This window comes from Callorhinus ursinus, unplaced genomic scaffold (genome assembly GCF_003265705.2).
Source record: "Callorhinus ursinus isolate GAN/ISIS: 27379988/994484 unplaced genomic scaffold, GSC_fseal_2.0 scaffold19, whole genome shotgun sequence".
Taxonomy (NCBI): domain Eukaryota; kingdom Metazoa; phylum Chordata; class Mammalia; order Carnivora; family Otariidae; genus Callorhinus; species Callorhinus ursinus.
In genome coordinates, this window is record NW_027397081.1 from 15,078,346 (window position 1) to 15,094,018 (window position 15,673).

Sequence of the window (15,673 nt, forward strand, 5' to 3'; positions counted from 1 at the left end):
CTCAGTCGGTAGAGCATGCGATTCTTGATCTCAGGGTTGTAAGTTCAAGCCCCACGTTGGGTGTAGAGATTACTTAAAAATAAAATCTTAAAAAAAGAAAAACTTAAGGGGTGCCTGGGTGGCTCAGTTGGTTAAGTGTCCGACTCTTGATTTTGACTCAGGTCATGATCTCAGGGTCATGGGCTCGAGCCCCAAGTCAGGCTCCATGCTCAGCAGGGAGTCTGCTTCTCTCCTTCTCCCTCTCCCCCTACCCCTGCTTACATGCTGGTGCTCACACTCTCTCGCTCTCAAATAAATAAAGTTGGTCAATTAAAAAAAAAAAAACTTAAAAAAATATAGGAAGAGAGCAAACACTGGGCCTTCAAGTAAATGCCACACTTTTGTAGTTCCTGCTCTCTCCACTTACCTTGCCCAAAAGCTCTTCAAACTCTGGGGACCATTCCTGCATCAGTGTGTCAATATCAGGCATGGGCCTACATGGACAGAGGTAAATATGAACAAGAAACGTGGACTGATGACATCAGCAATCTCTGGGTCAGGAGATTGTAGGATGAAGGGAGGTGGTCAGTCTGCCACATGAGGATTTCAGGAGAACACAGACTGGGCAGACTTATTTATCCAAGATCTGGGGTCTGGAAGAATGGCTAAGTAATACCAGATAAATCATAATCTTTATGTCTGCAATCTCAGCCAGTGGCTGTCAGGATCCACAGGACCTCAGGCTAATCCAATATGTCCTCCGCCTGCGGGCCCTCCTCTCAGAAGCGATGGGTCTGAGGGTGGTGAAGGTTCCCAGGGGTTACTGTGGGGAAGAGGGTGGTATTTCTTACCTGGTGTAGTGCACAGTCGCAGGGGGCTTAGAACGGTGTAACTCCGAGATGCTCTCGATCCACGTGTCAATGGCTTTGGGATTCTTCTCTGCATCTTCTAGGCTCTTTACTTTCATATGTTGCTAGAAAAATAAGGGGAAACCCTGGCTGATGGCATTAAAGTAGCTCTCTTATTTTAATGGGATGGCTCATCCTTGCTGCTACTTCATATACAGCGAGTAGCTAATGAGTGGGGAAGCCTGACGGCAGCCAATGAACACAAGACGAAACTCTGGTAAAATTTTCTGGAGCCATGCACAGGGGGCAGGTCAACAGGATCTAGGGCTGACCACACTGAGACGGTACTTCGCACGAGTAGGACGGCTGGGGTAAAGGAGACAGGCAGTACCACGTGTTGGCGAGGATGCGGGCAAACTGGAACGCTCACTCATTGCTGGTGGGACTGTAAAATGGTTCAGCTGCTCGGCAAACAGTACGGCAGTTCGTCAAAATGTTAAGCAGTTAGCACACAGCCCAGCAATCCCGCTCCTACATATATACCCAAAAGAAATAACAATATATGCCCACACAAAAACTTGTACGCACATACGAGTTCACAGGAGCATGTTAATAAAAGTGGAAACGACTGGAGAATGGATAACCACAATGCAGTGTGTCCATACAATGGAATGTGATTCAGCCATAAGAAAAGGAGTGACATATGATTTTACTTATATGGGGAATCGTAAAAAAAAAAAATGAATAAACAAATAAAAAGCAGAATCAGACCTATAAATACAGGGAACAAACTGGTATTTGCCGGAGGGTAGGGGGTGGGAGGGATGGGCAAAATAGGTGAAGGGGAGAGGGAGATACAGGCTTCCGGTTATGGAATGAGTAAGTCACAGGAATAAAAGGCATGGCGCAAGGTCAGTGGTACTGTAAGAGCGCTGTGTGGTGACAGATGGCAGCCACGCTTGGGGTGAGCACAGCGGAGTGTATAAACTGGTCCAATCACTGTGCTGTACACCTGAAACTACCCTGACGTTGTGTGTCAACTCCACTCAAAAACTGAAAAAAAGGAGGGGTGCCTGGGTGGCTCGGTCGTTAAGCGTCCGCCTTCGGCTCAGGTCATGATCCCAGGGTCCTGGGATCGAGCCCCACATCGGGCTCCCTGCTCTGCGGCAAGCCTGCTTCCCCCCTCCCCCTGCTTGTGTTCCCTCTCTCGCTGTCTCTCTCTCTGTCACGTAAATAAATAAAATTTAAAAAAAAAAGTACCTCAGGAACTGAAGTCCTTAGCAGGGTCTAGAAGGAGTGGGGAATGAGGAGTGACTGCTAATGGGTATGAGGTTTCTTTCTGGAATAATGAAAGGGTTCTTAAATGAGATAGCAGTGATGGTTGTACAGTTCTGTGAATACACTAAAATCACTGAATTGTATAATCCAAAGGGGCAAACTTCATGGTAAGTAAATTATATCTCAGTGAACTGTTTTTTTAAAAAAATAGGGTTGGCCTGAAACCAGAGCCACCCCTTCTGATGGCATGGATAGCAGCACAGCCTCTGCTCTCGGCTGGCATCTTACCGTGATGTTGTGCTGTTTGGAATTCTCAGTTAACCACAGTGAGAGCACGGTGGGGTCCGACTGCTTTGTAGAAGGCTCATCCAATACCAACAGGCCAAGGTTGTCAGGCTTTCCATCAGGACGTGGGACCTGGTCAGGAGAAAGGAAGACAGAGGAAAAAAATGGGGGGGGGGCAGACATAGAAAGGTCACACCTGTTGTTTCTAATAAGTTGAAGAGGAAGAACTCTTCTCATCCTTTATTATTACTAGTATTAAAAGACATGCTTTCTGTATCATGCTGCACTAGAACACTGTCTATAAAAAACACATGGTCTACAGTGCCCTAAATGTACAGTTGATAATTAGGAGGTAAATGAATGACAAATTTTTAATATATAATGATATAATCAAGTATTACCTAAATAGCAATGAGCAGAATTTGGAGAGCAAGGTTGAGAACTCCAATGAAATGAAGAATATATATCAAGATAGCCAATGCTAGGCAAGGAAATTAGTTGAACTGTTAACAGTAATAGAGAGGTCCGAAGAAACACCTAAGAAGTCATTTTTAGGATGTGTCAACTGTACCTTTAAAAATGCGTCAATATCCCCAACAGCAGGGATAAAATCAGGAATGAAAGGTTTCAGTTTGTGGTCCAGGTCAATCAACTGAGGTGTGTACCTAGGAGACATCGCAAAGGGAAGGAAGAGAAAGTCAGAGAAATGAACTTTACTGCTCAGGCTAAAAAAATCTAGGAAGAACAGGCTTGTTTCAGACTAGAGGTAGGAAGGGGGTGGGGTCATGGGAGGATGGCCTAGTGCTCACCTGCTGATATACTGGAAGAGTTCCTTAATCTCAGCTGAAACTGGCAAATGCTCATAATCTGTAGGATCATAGGCCCTGGGAAAAGGAAAATATGGTTCAAGGTGGCCAGAGAAGAGCAGATGTGACTGAGCCCCGGTTCATCACCAGCCCCCACTACCCTACCCCCGCCACCGGCCTTCACTTTGACCACAGACCCTGTGACTCTGAACCTGGTTTGTGCCCTGCCCACATCTGCCTTTCCCAGGTGGTTCGCAAGGCAATTTTAAAATGGATTATAATTAGCTCAGTTATCTCTGACAAAGAAGAAAAGAACTGCAGAAAATCTAAAACAATTTTTAAACATTTTAGAATGTAGCAGAAATTCTCTTTTTTTGAATGGAAGGGATGAAGAGAAAGTATGGTATGAGATTCTAATTTCTTTTTTTTAATTGAGGTATAATTGATACAACATGAGATTTTATTTTTTTTTAAAGATTTTTATTTTATTTATTTGAGAGAGAGAGAACACGAGAGAGGGAACACAAGCAGGGGGAGTGAGAGAGGGAGAAGCAGACTTCCATCGGGGCTCAATCCCAGGACCCTGGGATCATGACCTGAGCTGAAGGCAGACGCTTAACGACTGAGCCACCCAGGCGCCCTTTTTTTTTTTTTTAAAGATTTTATTCATTTATTTGAGAGAGCAAGTGAGAGAGCACAGGGGGAGAACGAGAGGGAGAAGCAGGCTCCCCACTGAACAGGGAGCCCGACACAGGGCTCGATCCCAGGACCCTGAGGTCATGACCTGAGCCGAAGGCAGACGCTTAACCGACTGAGCCACCCAAGTGCCCCGAGATTTTAAGTTCTGACATGAAAACACTTTGCCCCAAGAAAAATAAGAATTCTTACAAAGATGTTTTTAACAGTGTTATTTATATAAGTAAAAAATTAGAAACAAAATATCCAATACTGGAGAGACAGGTATATTAAGTTGAATATTGTATAGTTATTATTAATTTTTAAGTAAGCTCTATGACCAATGTGAGGCTTAAACTCACAACCCAGAGGTTAGAAGTCGCACACTCAGGGCGCCTGGGTGGCTCAATTGGTTAAGCATCTGCCTTCAGCTCAGGTCATGATCCTGGAGTCCCGGGATCAAGCCCCGAGTTGGGCTCCCTGCTCAGCGGGGAGCCTGCTTCTCCCTCTCCCTCTGCTGCTTCCCCTGTCTGTACTCTCTGTGTCAAATAAATAAAATCTTAAAAAAAAAAAAAAAAAGTCGCACACTCTACCGATGAGCCAGCCGGGAACCCCAAATATTGTATAGTTATTAAAAAGTACTTGGGGCACCTGGGTGGCTCAGTGGGTTAAGCAACTGCCTTCGGCTCAGGTCATGATCCTGGAGTCCCGGGATCGAGTCCCACATCGGGCTCCCTGCTCGGCGGGGAGTCTGCTTCTCCCTCTGACCCTCCCCCGCTTTCATGCTCTCTCTCTTTCTCTCTCTCAAATAAATAAATATCTTAAAAAAAAAAAAAGTACTTGTAGGGGCGCCTGGGTGGCTCAGTCGTTAAGCATCTGCCTTCAGCTCAGGTCATGGTCCCAGGGTCCTGAGATTGAGCCCCACATCGGGCTCCCGGCTCGGCGGGAAGCCTGCTTCTCCCTCTCCCACTCCCCCTGCTTGTGTTCCCTCTCTCGCTGTGTCTCTCTCTGTCAAATAAATAAATAAAATCTTTAAAAAAAAAGTACTTGTATTGATACAGGAAATGTATACAGTAAAAAAAAAATAGAACACATTAATTATAATTAAGTAAAATGTAATGAACATTGGCAAAGTACATAAGTGACTTGGAAAGTATTAATAAAGTCCTTCTGGGGAGAGTAACTTAAAAAATTAAACATATTATTGATATGAAGTTTCCATTTCCCCAGATTATAATTTATGAAAGCAGGATATGATCATGAAGTAAACTGGGAAGCATGAAAAGCCAGTCTGCAATTAAACCTTTGTCTCATTTACTTAGTGTCTACCTGCAGGTGGATGATCCACAGGTAACTTATTTTTATTAAACTGTTTAATAAGTGATACATACAGATGATATAAAGGAAAAGGTACAAATGTCTATAGTAGAAGTTACGGCTCACTTCCACCCTTGTCCCCTTCCCACCAAGTCCCTCCTCCAATGTAATCACTATTATTAGTCTCTAGTGTTTCCTGGAGAGAGTCTTGTAATATTTGTTTTATACACATGGTAGCACAACATAAATACTCTTTATACCTTTTAAAAATTTAACACTCTCTTGGAGATTGTTCTTTGCAGTGTGGAGAGTGCTTTCAATGGCCAGATGGAATCCTACTGATGGCTACACCATCATCACTTTAACAGTAATGGTATTTGAAATGGATGGGCCTTAGAATCCACTTTGATTAAAACCTCTAGGGATGGGTCATGACTCATCTAGCATGTGGGCTGGAACAGGGTAAGGAGATTTTTTTTTTTTTTTAGATTTTTTGTTTATTTGAGAGAAAGAGAGATAGTGAGAGAGAGCACGAGCAGGCGGGAGAAGGAGAAGCAGGGAGCCTGACTCAGGGCTCGATCCCAGGGTCCTGGGATCATGACCTGAGCCGAAGGTAGATGCTTAACTGACTGAGCCACCCAGCACCCTGGAGATTTTTTTTTTTTTTTAAGATTTTATTTTATTTGAGAGAGAGAGCACGAATGGGGGTGGGGAGGCTCTCAATCCCAGGACCCCAGGATCATAACCTGAGCTGCAGGCAGATGCTTAACCGACTGAGCCACCCAGGCGCCCCTGGGTAAGGAGATTTTTTTGCCAAAGCATCACCCAGGAACATCTGCCTCCATGTGCGGCTCCTAAAGCACTTGCTCTCCACCCTTCCAAAGAGGAGCTGAGCCTAAAGTAGAAATGCTCCTGTGCATGTGTGTTTTCCTTGCTAAACAGAATTGCTTAGGTATCTATATAAATTTTATTTTCCCTTTCCCAAAATGGGAGCTCCTTGAAGGCAGGGACCACCTTTTAGATTTATTCAGCAAATCCTCATGAAGCCCCAAGCCCACAAAGTTTCAGATCATGCAAGTGACATCACAGGACTCAGTGAGGCAGTGTAGCCAGAAAAGAAAGAAAATTCATTCTGTTGGTTTCTGAGACATCTGAAAGTCCTAAGTAGGGGAGATCAAAAGAGATGCTAGAATTGCACTCCCAACTCATCTCCTCCCAGGCCAGTGTCTTCCTCCCTGCTTGGGGGTCCTCGGTTGGGGGATTGCCTCACCCTTCCAGAGGGGCCCCGTGCTCTTCGTCATCATCATCTTCATTAGAATCCGTCTCAGATGAGTCATCATCATCATCATCATTTTCACTGAAGCCCCGCTGAGGTGTCAGCTGCGAGGCCTTCTTCTTCTCCTGAGACAGGGCAGGGCAGGCATGGAAGGCACCACATAGAGAGAAGCTTAGTGTACCTCTGCCCCGACCCCACCTAGTGCTCGCACAGATACCCTCCTGCCTGGCACCGATTCTCCAGGAAGAGAGGCTGGCACTCCCCAGAAAGGCCGCAAGGAGCTTTGTCTACTCCTGCTTAGCCAAAAACTGGGTCCTCACTTTCTCTTTCTTTTTTTTTTAAGATTTTATTTATTTACTTGTCAGAGAGAGGGAACACAAGCAGGGGGAGCTGCAGGCAGAGGGAGAAGCAGGCTTCCCACTGAGCAGGGAGCCCGATGTGGGGCTCAATCCCAGGACCCTGGGATCATGACCCGAGCCGAAGGCAGCCGCCCAACCAACTGAGCCACCCAGGCATCCCTGATAAGAATCTCTTAATGTGTTCTTTCTTTCTTTTCTTTTTTCTAGAGAGGGAGAGTGGGAGGGGCAGAGGGTGAGGGAGAGAGAGAATCTTAAGCAGGCTCCATGTCCAGCGCTGAGCCCAGTGCAGGGCAGGCCGGGTCGGGGGGGGGGTTGGTTCTGATCTTACACCCTGAGATCATGACCTGGGGCAAAATCAAGAGTCAGATGCTTAATCAACTGAGCCACCCAGGTGCCCCAAATTGTTCTTTCTCAATTCAAAATCTGCCAAAGCTATCCTTGTTTGGCAAAGGGAGCTCTTTAAGAATACTGATGGTCAATTTAAAGGTCATTCAAAAATATATCCTTTCTGCTGATTCTGGTTGTACACTGAATTAGAAAGATAAATGAGTCTTGAATATTGGCCACAGCATGATGGAGACTAGAAAAATTTAGGGTGAATATGCAAAATTAGGTCAATTTAGGAAATTGCTCACTTTTTTTTGGTCTGCTTCTTCAAAGCTGTGCTTTGCAAAATCTCTGATCTAAAGGCAGAGGGCTTTATACGCCATAGAAAAATGCCTAAAAATTATTTTGTGGGTAAGATGTTAAAATAGCACACTAGTCACAAAGTGGGACTACTTTATTTACTTAAAAAAAAAGATTTTATTTATTTATTTGAGAGACAGAGAGAGTGAGAGCATGAGTGGGGAGGAGAGGGAGAAGCAGGCTCCCCGCTGAGCAGGGAGCCTGATGTGGGGTTCAATCTCAGGACCCTGGGATCATGACCTGAGCTGAAGGCAGACACGTAACCAACTGAGCCATCCAGGCGCCCCTACTTACTTTTTTAAAAAGATTATTTATTTGAGAGAGCGAGCATGTGCACATGTGGGGGGGGGCAGAAAGAAAGGGAGAGAAGCAGACTCCGATGAGGGAGGAGCCAGAGGTGGGGCTCAATCTCACGCCCCCGAGATCATGACCTAAGCCAAAATCAAGCATCTGACACTCAAAGGACTGAGCCACCCAGGTGTCTCTACTATTTTTTAAGTACTTTATTTATTATATTTTTTAGTAATCTCTACACCCAACGTGGGGCTTGAACTCAGGACCCCGAGATCAAGAGTCGCATGCTCCACCCACTGAGCCAGGCAGGCACCCCAAAGTGGGCCCTTTTAGGTTTTTTATGACCTTTTAGGCTTTTTATGCAATCTGTCTACATTACTACAGCTTTTTGCATTACTTCAGATATCCTTCGCTTGTTTGCAAAGCTCCTATTCTTGAAGGACAATCAAAATGTAACCATTGGGGGTGCCTGGGTATGTTAGCCGGTTAAGCCTCTGACTCTTGACTTAGGCTCAGGTCATGATCTCAGGGTCATGAGATATAGCCCTGTGTGGGGCTCCCTGCGGAGCAGAGAGTCTGCTTCTCTCCTCCATTTCCCTCTGACTGCCCCCCTCAAATCAATAAATCTTTTTTTAAAAAGATTTTTATTTATTTGACACAGAGACAGAGAGAACACAAGCAGGGGGAGCGGCAGGCAGAGGGAGAGGGAGAAGCAGGCTCCCCACTGAGCAAGGAGCCTGATGCAGGGCTCGATCCCAGGACCCCGGGATCATGACCTGAGCCGAAGGCAGATGCTTAACTGACTGAGCCACCCAGGTGCCCCTCAAATAAATCTTAAAAAAAAAAAAAAAGTAACCCCTGGATTTCGCGTTAAGACCGGACACAATGGCTGTTAAGCAGAGCATGTGCACAGCTTCCCGGTCCTGCCTAGAGCTGCAGGCACCTTTCTGTCTTTCATTCAGAAACAGTAATCCTCTAGGTTCACAGAACAACAACAAAGTGACATCTGGGTCTTAAAACTTCAAAATTAAAGTCTCTTTCACAAAATATTGGCAGTATCCCAAATGTTGACAATGAACAGATGGCTAGACCAATAATTCCAAACTTGCTTTATCATAAGAATTACTTGGAGTGCTTGCTAAAAATATAAATTCTCAGGCTTTTACCTTAAAGATTCTGATTCAGTAGTTTCAGGTGGGCACTACTGGAAATACGTATTGTTAAAGATAAATATCCTACTTGATTCTTATGATCAGTAAAGTTTGCAAAGCACCGGCCTGTGCTATATGAAATTTCTCACCAAAAAGTCAGCTGTGCTAGTAGGCTTTACTCCTGAAGGAATCAAAATCTTAAGACTCTTTGCTCCTGATTTTCCTACATGAGCTCAAACATACCCAACCCAACCCCTGGAGGTGAGTATCCAAGAAATGTTTACTACTGAACTACTGTCACCGCAAACTAACTACCAACAGCTCAAAGCAAGAAAGTCCACGAGAAGCTGTGGGTTGTACCATACCTTGCTGTTTTCCTCTCCATACTCATTGTTGCTACTGTCAGCCATAGTCTTGGTAGGAAGACGGGCGGGATGAAGAAGTCCTTAGGAGAAAAGTTTTCCCTTTAGATTATTAAGATGATTTTTAAAGACAAATATTTTTATTTTTTTATTTTTTAAGATTTTTATTTATTTATTGAGAGAGAGAATGGTAGAGAGAGAGCATGAGAGGGAAGAAGGTCTGAGGGAGAAGCAGACTCTCTGCTGAGCAGGGAGCCCGATGCGGAACTTGATCCTGGGACTCCAGGATCATGACCTGAACCGAAGGCAGTTGCTTAACCAACTGAGCCACCCAGATGCCCAAAGACAAATATTTTTAGTTTATAATATTTTTTGTTCTGTTTTATGGAACAGGGCCTGCTTCTCCCTCTCCCACTGCCCCTGCTTGTGTTCCTTCTCTAGCTGTGTCTCTGTCAAATAAATAAAAATTAAAAAAAAAAAAAGAATATCTAGTTAAAGGACAGGAGACTGAATTCTAGCCATGGCTCTGTTGACTAAATTCAGGAGATATCTACTAAGCATTACTGTGCGTAAGGCATTAGATTAGACACTATACTAGTTGATTATCTGCTGTTACATAAATCATATAAAATCTGCTCTTACTTTACACATTGGCAAAATGAGGTTAGTAATTAATAAAGTGATAAGAGGGCTGGATTGATAGAAGACTGGGATTAGGGAACAACTCTATGACATGGACAAAATGACTTAGCCTGAGTCTCAGTATTCCCACATCTGAAGGAAGGCAGTAACATTTATCCCTCAGAACTGTTGTAAGGATCAAATGACAAAACTCAAGTGAAAGGAACTGACCCAGCTCCTGGCAAATAATAGTCACAAATATAAGTCTGAATCAGCCTCTATATGATAGCAATAAAAATAGTCTGAACAATTAAAAGTATAATCAGATAGGGGCGCCTGGGTGGCTCAATTGGTTAAGCGACTGCCTTCGGCTCAGGTCATGATCCTGGAGTCCCGGGATCGAGTCCCACATCGGGCTTCCTGCTCAGCAGGGAGTCTGCTTCTCCCTCTGACCCTCTTCCCTCTCGTGCTCTCTCTCTCATTCTCTCTCTCTCTCAAATAAATAAATAAAATCTTTAAAAAAAAATAAAAATAAAAAATAAAAGTATAATCAGATATAAGTAACTCGCACGAAAACCATGTTCAATGATCGCTTTTTAAAAAAGACTTATTTATTTATTTTAGGTGGGGGCAGAGGGAGAGGGAGAGAGAATCCCAAGCAGACTCCATGCAGAGCATGGAGCCCGACCTGGGGCTCGATCTCATAACTCTGAGATCACAACCTGAGCCGAAACCAAGAGGTGGCCACTCAACCGACTGTGCCACCCAGGCGCCCCATGTTCAATGATTTCTAAATCAAATTAACGCCAGTTAAACACCATTTTTCAGCCTACTACATTGCCCAAACTGAAAACAAATGATAATGTCCATGGCCGGCAAGATTATATACATGCTCAGATCAAAAACCTTGTCTAGGTATGTATATACATACATATATATATATATATATATATATATATATACACATATCTCTATGTCTGTCTATCTATCTATCTATCTATCTATATCTATCCCCGGAAGATTGAAAGCAGGAACTCAAATGATACTTGCACACCCATGTTCAGGCAGCAGTCACAATACCCAAAAGGTGGAAAAACCCAAGTATCCATCAACAGACAAGTGGATAAACAAAACGTGGTTATACATACAGTGGAATATTATTCAGCCACAAAGAGGAAGGAAACGAACACAGGCTACAGCATGGATGAACCACGAAGCCATTATGCTAAGTGAAATCAGCCAGACACAAATGGACAAATGTATGATTCCACTTTTGTGGAGCACAGAATGGATGAAGTCATAGACACCAAGTAGAATAGAGGTTACCAGGGGCTGCCAGGGACAGGGGAATGGAGAGTTATTGTTGAACGAGTAGTTTCTGTTCAGGATGATAGAAAAGCTCTGGAAATAGACAGTACAGATAGTTATACAACAATATGAATGCACTTAATGCCACTGAATTGTACACTTAAAGATGATTAAAATGGTAAATTTTATGTTAGGTATACTTACTGCAATAAACAAGCAACCCCAGATATCATCCTTGATTCCCAACCCAAGAGCCAAACCCAACCCATCAGCAATTATCTTCTATTTGCCTCCTCTCTCTATTCTTTTTTTTTTTTTTAAGATTTTATTTATTTGAGAGAGAGAGAATGAGAGAGAGAGCACGAGAGGGAAGAGGGTCAGAGGGAGAAGCACACTCCCCGCCGAGCAGGGAGCCCGATGCGGGACTCGATCCCGGGACTCCAGGATCATGACCTGAGCCGAAGGCAGTCGCCTAACCAACTGAGCCACCCAGGCGCCCGTCCTCTCTCTATTCTTACCTTCCTCACCACATCCAAGTCACTGTCACCTCAACTCAGCCATTGCAACAGTCCTTCCAACTGGCTCCTGACTTTCATCGTCGCACCTTTCAATCCAAGACACACCTACCAGCAACATCACCTCAAAAGCTCCTCTTGTTAGGCCTCCTGCCTACTTCTGCCTACCTCTTGCCTGCCTGCCTTTGATACCACTCCTTCCTACCATATGCTGGTCTCTTTCAAATCCTCAAACGCACCCAAGTTCTTTCTGGCCTGAGGTCCTTTTCACATTTCACTGCTGCTCCCTTTTCCTGGCCTACTTCTTCTCAATGTCTGTCTGAATCCTTCTTATCTTTTGGTCTCAAATGTTACCTCCTCAGGTCTTCCCTGACCAACCCGTCAAAAGGAGACCCCACTCCTCACCATTATTCTCCATCATATCGAACCCTTTGCTTCCATCAATGTGCTTACCACATTTGTAATTATGTCTGTTTACTCATTTGTCATCGATCTCCCACGGCTACAAGCATCAGGATGGCAGGGTCAATGTCTCTTTTAATACTGTATACCTATTGCCGTGCATAAAGCTGACACATGGTAGGCATTCAAGAAATGTCTGTTGAATAAATGACTGTGTCAAGTCCTGTTGAAAGAGTCTACTGAGATTTTGATTGGGATTGCAAGTTAAGGGCAGGTTGTTGAAGCATCTTCAAAACTGAGCAAAACAGTTTTAATAAGTTCAAACCAACCAACCAACTAACCAACCAACCAACCATGAATCCCTGGCAGATTGTGAGCAGAGCACATCACGAAGCAAACGCTGACAGGGAACACTGGTCATGTTGGGAGGAAAATCCTGAATCTGGGGGGCTGTGTTTTCTCCCCCCCCTTAACCAGTTAGAAAACACAAATAATGGCAAGTGTTTGCCAAACTTGACTCTGATAGCCAACATTTGCTATTATAAAATAGGAATTTCTTGGGGACCGTCATGGATCCATCCTATTCTTTGTTCTGAGAACCATTTCTCTTCTTTCCTCTTTATCCCTCTTACCCTTGTGTCCTGGGGTTGGAGTATGAATACTTGCAACCTCTTCAGAGTCGTTAATCTCTAGACGCTCATCATATGTCTGGTTTTCAACAATCTTGGTCTAAATGAAAGGAGACATGATTACTTAGCTCATATCACAGGATATGAGCTGATTCCGAACCAGCCTTGGTTCCTCCTCCTTACCCAAGTCACCGGTTTTACTTGTAACCTTCACCCCCATTATTTTCCTTAAGGCTCCTTGGCCCCAGGTCAATCGGTTAAGTCATTCTGCTGCAACTCTTATTTAGGAACTGCTGACAGCCTGGCTGAGGAGGGAGGGAATCGTGGAGGGAAAAGACAGCTAATTTAGGCAGCAGCTCCCCAAAGCTGTAGATACACGCACAAGGGCAGAACAGTATTCGTCTTGGACGGCAGCTCTCTCCTTAGTTTCGGTCAGTTTTCCCACAGCTGTTGGGGTTTCCGGGGGTGGGGGTGGGGGAGAAGGGGCTGCAGAGGCTCTGGAAAGAGTTCTGTCTCCGGAGTCACCTTGTTTACCTGAAGAGAGGATAAACTCCAGTCTCTCGGTCCCATCCAATAATCCCAAGAGCATCAGCCCCATCTCCAACCCCCTGTCTTGCAGGTCGGATCCCAGCAGTTTCTTGGGGAGTGAAGGAAGCGGGATGGTTGCTGGTGGCATGAAGGGCGAGGAGAAGGAATGGTTGTCAAGGAGATGGGAAGAGATGGGGGGGGCGTTGGAGGCAAGGGGAGTGCCCTTAGATTCCTCTCCGGAGGGAGAAAGGCAGTGCTCTTTCTGCTAGGGGGAGTACGAATTACCTGTAGCCCCTCTGAATCCGTCTCCTCTATGTGGAAAGAACCCCAGCCTAGGGCCAGGGTCTCACTCCAGTATTAGGCCAGGCCACTTGAGGGGCTTCGACGTGGAGCAACCGGCCTTGCTGTCAGTCGCTAGGCAAAAAAAAATAATAATAAAAATAAATAAATAAAAATCGCGAGATTTGCTTTCAGTCTCGTGAGACCTTCTCCACTCGCGCTTTGCGTCTCTTCCCAGCCGCAAAGCGATCGGGGGAGGATCTGGTGGCGTTTGGACAAAGCCTCTCTGGGCAGTTTAGTCCCCTGTTTTTCTATGGTTTCAGTAAATGCGTTTGTGGCGGCATCTAGCGATCACAACTTGGCACAACCGGCCGATGAATGTCGGTTGGTTTAGTTAGCCCTCCGATCTGGAAATACAGTGTTTTGTATATAGAAATACTATATTTTTACTTGCTGAAGAAGACAGAGCTTCTTTAGGCAGGGTCTGTGTCTAACTTTTAAGTTCTTTAAGCAGCAGTACCATGCATAAATTAGGCACTTTAAAAATGCTCGTTGGGGGCGCCTGGGCGGCTCAGTTGGTTAAGCGACTGCCTTCGGCTCAGGTCATGATCCTGGAGTCCAGGGATCGAGTCCCGCATCGGGCTCCCCGCTCAGCGGGGAGTCGGCTTCTCCCTCTGACCCTCTTCCCTCTCGTGCTATCTCTCATTCTCTCTCTCTCAAATAAATAAATAAAATCTTTTAAAAAACATTAAAAAAATGCTCGTTGGATAGGTGAATGAAGGAATGAGTGAATGAAGATTAAGTAAAAAATATTTCAAAACTATAAACATAGTTAATTTGAGGAGTGAGAGAGGGAGGAAAGCAGAGAAAAGTATTGAAATTTGATCCTGAAAACCTGCCAGAGGAAAGTGAGATGTGGCTTTAAAAAGGAAAATGAGGCTTTCTCTGCCCGTGGACACCGCAGAGTAAGCATCGTTAAAGTCTCCCCTCCCACCGCCCTCATGTCTAAGTCAGAGTCTCCCAAAGAGCCTGAACAGCTGCGGAAGCTCTTCATCGGAGGTTTGAGCTTTGAAACAACCGATGAGAGTCTGAGGAGCCATTTTGAGCAATGGGGAACGCTTACGGACTGTGTGGTAATGAGAGATCCAAACACCGAGCGCTCCAGAGGCTTTGGGTTTGTCACGTATGCCACTGTGGAGGAGGTGGATGCAGCCGTGAACGCAAGGCCACACAGGTGGATGGAAGAGTTGTGGAACCAAAGAGGGCTGTCTCAAGAGAAGATTCTCAAAGACCTGGTGCCCACTTAACTGTGAAAAAGATTTTTATTGGTGGCATTAAAGAAGACACTGAAGAACATCACCTAAGAGATTATTTTGAACAGTATGGGAAAATTGAAGTGATCGAGATCATGACTGACCGAGGCAGTGGCAAAAAGAGAGGTTTTGCTTTTGTAACATTTGATGACCATGACTCTGTAGACAAGAGTGTCATTCAAAAATACCATACTGTGAATGGCCACAACTGTGAAGTAAGGAAAGCCCTATCTAAGCAAGAGATGGCTAGTGCTTCATCCAGCCAAAGAGGTGGAAGTGGTTCTGGAAACTTTGGTGGTGGTCGTGGAGGTGGTTTTGGTGGGAATGACAACTTTGGTCGTGGAGGGAACTTCAGTGGTCGAGGTGGCTTTGGTGGCAGTCGAGGTGGTGGTGGATATGGTGGCAGTGGGGATGGCTATAACGGATTTGGTAATGATGGAAGCAACTTTGGAGGTGGCGGAAGCTGATTTTGGCAATGATTGCCAATGATTTTGGCAATTACAACAATCAATCCTCAAATTTTGGACCCATGAAAGGAGGAAATTTTGGAGGCAGAAGCTCTGGCCCCTTTGGTGGTGGAGGCCAATACTTTGCCAAACCACGAAACCAAGGTGGCTATGGTGGTTCCAGCAGCAGCAGTAGCTATGGCAGTGGCAGAAGGTTTTAATTGCTGCCAGGAAACAAAGCTTAGCAGGAGAGGAGAGCCAGAGAAGTGACAGGGAAGCTACAGGTTACAACAGATTTGTGAACTCAGCCAAGCA

At 44.9% G+C, this 15,673-nt stretch overlaps 1 protein-coding gene across 2 annotated transcripts in view; it reads right to left on the reverse strand.

Annotated features, from left to right (window-relative positions):
• The window catches only part of IFT46 (intraflagellar transport 46), a 27,989-nt gene that overhangs the window by 2,946 nt on the left and 9,370 nt on the right, over positions 1–15,673 (reverse strand). The window contains exons 2-10 of one of the 2 annotated variants that reach the window (XM_025893949.2): positions 13,606–13,734; positions 12,796–12,892; positions 9,321–9,400; positions 6,459–6,589; positions 3,200–3,274; positions 2,962–3,055; positions 2,394–2,522; positions 831–952; positions 407–473 (exon numbers count right to left, since the gene is read on the reverse strand). In XM_025893949.2, the coding sequence (XP_025749734.1) occupies positions 407–473; positions 831–952; positions 2,394–2,522; positions 2,962–3,055; positions 3,200–3,274; positions 6,459–6,589; positions 9,321–9,365 (663 nt within the window). In that variant the 5' untranslated portion in view covers positions 9,366–9,400; positions 12,796–12,892; positions 13,606–13,734. Of the gene's footprint in view, positions 1–406; positions 474–830; positions 953–2,393; positions 2,523–2,961; positions 3,056–3,199; positions 3,275–6,458; positions 6,590–9,320; positions 9,401–12,795; positions 12,893–13,317; positions 13,459–13,605; positions 13,735–15,673 lie in introns of those variants that run through there. The other variant, XM_073903828.1, reaches the window with a different exon arrangement.